General features: G+C 48.9%; 1 protein-coding gene and 1 long non-coding RNA gene across 2 annotated transcripts in view; one reads left to right on the top strand and one right to left on the bottom strand.

The window, feature by feature from the left end:
• Positions 1–4920, top strand: part of LOC109524709 (uncharacterized) — an 8878-nt gene continuing 3958 nt past the window's right edge. The window contains exons 1-3 of the long non-coding RNA XR_002170003.1: positions 1–73; positions 202–327; positions 597–1779. This is a non-coding gene — a long non-coding RNA (uncharacterized LOC109524709). The remainder of the gene's footprint in view (positions 74–201; positions 328–596; positions 1780–4920) is intronic.
• The window catches only part of si:dkey-192l18.9 (F-box/LRR-repeat protein 7), a 14579-nt gene continuing 11690 nt past the window's right edge, over positions 2032–4920 (bottom strand). Inside the window, exons 4-5 of the mRNA XM_019884745.1 lie at positions 4438–4920; positions 2032–3302 (exon numbers count right to left, since the gene is read on the bottom strand). Of these exons, the coding sequence (XP_019740304.1) occupies positions 2566–3302; positions 4438–4920 (1220 nt within the window). The 3' untranslated portion in view covers positions 2032–2565. The remainder of the gene's footprint in view (positions 3303–4437) is intronic.

The following is a 4920-nucleotide window of genomic DNA, read 5'->3' as shown; positions in this document are numbered from 1 at the left end:
GGAGGAGCGCCTCCATCCTGTTCAGACCCTCGAGGAAAGCCGCGGACCTCCAGGAGACCTCTGGAAACATCAGGTTAGCTTTCGTCAACGGAATCCTGTGTGTGTGTGTGTGTGCGTGTGTGTGTGTGTGTGTGTGTGTGTGTGTGTGTGTGTGTGTGTGTGTGTGTGTGTGTATCTTCACATGTGCGTGTCCTTGTTCAGGCGGAAGTCTTCAAGGAGGACTTCCTGAAGGAGCGAGGGGACAGAGAGAAGCTCCATCACAAATACGGCGAGCTGCAGAAGAAACTGAGAAAAGTCCAAGATGAGCTGCACTGTCTTAAATCACAGGTATACATATTTGACGGCAATATTTCCACATAAGAAATATGTTGTTACCACGGCAACCTCGCTTGAAACTGGGTGGACGTGTCTATTGTAACGGAACACAGCAAAAAGTGGATAAATAAAAATTGAACAGGAAGTCAGCCATTTTACGTGAAAGCAGTCATTTCAGGAAAATTGAAGGGATGAGACTTTTGTCATCTAAACGCCTCAAAAACAATCATTTTGTCTTAATTATAACATAATTACTGACAATGAATGACTTTGTTGTTTAGGCCAGTTGGACCCGCGTCTTGCAGCCCGTGGTGGACTGCAATTGCAAGTGGGCCGAGCAGCGCAACGCCCGCGTCCATAAGAAATAGACCCATGTGTGAAGACAAGGACGCCTCGTTGGAAATCATTGGCCTGAGAGTCTTGAGTGATGTCTTCGGAATCGGATTTGGCCTAAATGAATTTATGTGCCCAACTGTCTGAAGGACATGCAAGGACGACAGCAAGGCAGGCAGCAGAGCAATTTGAGGAAAAATCTCTGGCGTCCTCTAGAGGCGTTTAATGTGAATTGCATTTTTTACCTTCAAATATAGCACTGACCGAACATGCACGTGTTGCCAGTTTGTTTGCAGTTTGTACAATGTGTCAATAACACAATTCGTAACATTTTCACTGACCTCAAACAGAAATAAAGGTATTTTCTTTCTACCTCACAACAAATCTTGTGCAATAGCGTCCTACTTTTGCATTCTCTGTGGACAATATTTATTTGTATGTTCGTTGTATGGAATGCAATTTTCGCCATAAAAAAGCAATAATTAAGAAATCAGTCCTCTTCCATTATTATTATTGTTTTGTGATTATTATTGTTGTGGGTGTGACAAGCGACATTAAGTGGTAACTTTCCAGCCAATGAAATGAAGCGCTTTACAGGTGTTTACTTACGCAGCCAATCAAATTTAACGTTACTTTGCGGAGTATACGTATGCGTCGGTTAGCTAGCAGGTCAATTGTGCTAACTTAACACGTTACTGTGGCCAAAAGAACGGGCAGTGACACATTCCAACACCAAGTCAAAGTAAAAAAACAAAACAAAACAAAAAAAAAACATGGTTCTTTTAGATGTAATGGTTGTAGAAGTACGTATGTGCGAATCGACGAAAGTGACGTCAAACTGAGAGAATCTTTTTTTCTGTCAAATGACAACACGTGTTTCTGAGGAACTAAAGGGACGTCTAACATCTTGTGGATATTTGTGCTATCCATTTAAAGCAGCCAGAGCGAATTGTGAAACGGTTTCAGTGTTAAAGAAATGACTCAAAGCGGCATCCGGACATCATTTTGAAGTGGTACATTTTGAGCGTCCGATGTGGATTAAAGTCCAAGAAAGAAGCAGACGGAACCACCAACCCGGATGGACAAAGTGTCTAACCACTTGGAGAAGTGAGGACGGCCAGGAAAAATAAGGTAAAATGGGCATTCGTCATGACATGCTTAGATTCTGAGTAGTAGGAAATTTCCATTATTTTCTGTTGGCACTCCGACTAGAAATGCTAATAAAAGCGGTGCAATTATATTTTTCGAAGACAAAGCATAAAAGTGTGATACTGGTGCTACTCACAGTGGTTCAAAGAATTCTCAGGGGGTTGTGTGTATGCTCAGACGCTTGTAAAATGAAGGGGAATGTTACTAGATGGAACTGCTACGAAACAAACTTCATACCAAAGCATTCATGGACTTTATTGGCACAATTTGAGCAGCAAAGTGTTTGTGTGCTTCAATGTGATAGTCCTTTAATTGCGTGATGATTGTCACAAGCACGGTGATTGTATTAAGTGTACTGTACAGGAGCGCTTTTTTTGTTGCACCATAAATAGTCCCGTTGGATTTCGAAGGATGCTCATTCCAAAACAGAATAATTTACAAAAGTGTCCTATAGCAAGCTGCTGCAAAAAATGTGATGTTTATGAACAAGGTGGCCCTGAAGTGTAGACACAAGGGACACCCTTACAGAGCCCACTGGACATGAGTGGGGAAAAAATTAAATTGCAGTGACCACACAATAGGAATAACGTGCACACAAAATGTTGGGTTTAACAAGTCTGTCAAGTTTCCGCTTGAAGTCCAAGCAAAAAAAAAAAAAAATGACAATGGGTCACTCGTATCTCAAGGCACCACTTGCTTCTCTTTTGTACAGATAAATATGTTAAATACATTCTGCGAGGCTGCGTTGAGGCACGTAGCAGGAGTTTGTCAATAGAAGGCGGGATTGGTGTGCTCGATGACGCATTTGCGGCAGTGGCGTCGCACGAAGCGCAGCGCCTCCGGCGACACCTCGCACTCCTGCACGTTGAGCAGCTGCAGCTGGCAGCAGTTGGCGGCCAGTGCCTGCAGGCCGCGCCCCGTCACGCTCTCGCACGCCCGCAGGCTGACGCGGCGCAGACCGCCACAGTACAGGGCGAGTTGCTCCAACCCGGCGTCCGACACCAGCGGGCACTTGCCAACGTCCAGGGATTTGAGTTTGGGGCAGCTGCGCGCCAGATGCCCCAGCCCGTGGTCCGTTAGCCCCTCGCAACCGCGGGCGTTCAGGTAACGCAGCTTGGGGCAGTAGCGCGCCACGTAGCGCACCCCCACGTCGGTGATGCGTGCACAGTGGGCCACGCTCAGGTAGCGCAGGCAGCCCTCCAAGCGGGCCACCTCGCGCAGCCCGAAGTCGCCCACCAGGCGGCAGTCGCTCAGGCTGAGCTCGCGGATGGACGGGCAGTGCAGGGCCAGGTGGCGCAGCGCTTCGTCGCTCAGCCGCGTGCAGCGCCGCAGGTAGAGGTGCGTCAGGCGGGGGCAGTGTGTGGCGATGATGCGCAGGCCTTCGTCCTCCAGGCAGAAGCAGTCGGTCATGTCCAGGTAGTGGATGGAAATCTGCTGGCCGTGCAGGGGGGACAGCTGGAGCGACGCCTCCTCTGTGAGGCTGATGCATGTCACCTTGGAGCAGCCTGCAGGGGGTGCAAATGAGACAATCCTCAATTGTGACTTTTTTTTTTTTTTTACACGGGTGCAATGGTCAAACTTGGGACCTGACTTGCCAAAGTGCCAACAGCTATTGCGGCTTGGCACGGTTCGATGTGTGCGAACATCGTGTGGCTTTCGACACAAAGTGCCAACACGCTTGTAAAGACACACTTTGGAACTCGTAACGATTTGAGCCTTCAAATATCCCTCTGACAGGCAGCAATCACATTTGAAAGTGTTTGACGCACATTTTAAATGTGTTGGAATTAAAAAAAAAAAAAATTAACAGAAAAGTGTGGAATATAATAGGACAGGGGTGTCAAACTCATTTTAGTCGTGGGCCAATTTGGAGTTACGTCTTCCCTCGGAGGGCCGTTATGACAGTGAAAGCACAAAATGATTACTTGTACACAACAAATGAATAGATTACTAGTTTTGAAAACAGTCAAGTCAATTCTAATACAGTCAAACCTCGGTTTTCGAACGTCTCTGTTCTCGACCAAAAATTTCGAGTTTTTTTTATGCCTCGGATGACGACCGAAAATCAATTCTCGACCAAACTGAGCGCACTTGAATGCGCCACTTGACTCCTCCCGCTTTCCTTACACGAGGAAGTGACGCTTCCTTCGGTAGACGAGGAAGTGATGCTTCCTCGTGTAGCGTTCTATTGTGAGCAGACGTCTTCAATAAAGTTTTTTTTTTTTTAAAAGAGCGTGGTTTCGGTTTTTGAACAAATCGGTTTTCGAACAGCCTTCTGGAACAGATTATGGTCGAAAACTGAGGTATGACTGTAGTTTGTTCAATTATTGTTCAAGTGAGTGTAAACAGGATAACAAAATGATTTCAACAATCTCAAACTGATTCATTACACATGACAATTTGACATTTGGGTACAGATTTTAGCAAGTTGACACACGTGATTTGCTTTCGCGGGCCGCATAAAATGACCTGGCGGGCCAGATTTGGCCCCCGGGGCCTTGAGTTTCACACCCGTGCAATAGGACCGCAACAGGTGAAAATAATGTGGAATTACGATCAAGGCAGACATTTTCGGACAGCTCGCAATAAGATGCTTGCGCAGGTGTACCTAATGAATCGTCCGATGAGCGTCGGGACTACCTGAGAGGTCGAGGTGCTCCAAGTTGGGGCACTGCGACACCACCTCGAACACGGCCTCGTTGGAGACGTTGTAGCAGCCGGCCACTTCCAGTCGGCGCAGCTCGGGGCAACACTGGGCCAGCACGTGCAGCCCGCGGTCGGTGAGCCGCTTGCAGCCGCTCGCCACCACCGTCTCCAGGGTGAGGCACACGTTGGGCGTGTCCTGGCACAGCCGGTGGGTCAGCACCCGCACGGCGCGGTCGGCGTGCAGCAGTTCGCCGGCGAGCCGCACGGTGCGCCACAGCCGCGGGTCCCACGCCAGGTTGTACCAGCGGCGGCACACGCGGGCGCAGCGGCACAGCTGGTTGGTGGGAAGGTGCGAAAAGATCTGCAGCAGGACGCCGTCGGGGAGGAGGTCGGCGGGGGAGTGGCCTCTGGAGACGCGGGTGTGGGCGCGGGCGCCCGGCTGAGGGTGGACCACGGCCACCGTCTCGGAAGCGGCGG

Source organism: Hippocampus comes, unplaced genomic scaffold, assembly GCF_001891065.2.
Source record: "Hippocampus comes isolate QL1 unplaced genomic scaffold, H_comes_QL1_v1.1 scaffold501, whole genome shotgun sequence".
Lineage (NCBI taxonomy): Eukaryota > Metazoa > Chordata > Actinopteri > Syngnathiformes > Syngnathidae > Hippocampus > Hippocampus comes.
This window is presented reverse-complemented; position numbering and strand designations above follow the sequence as displayed.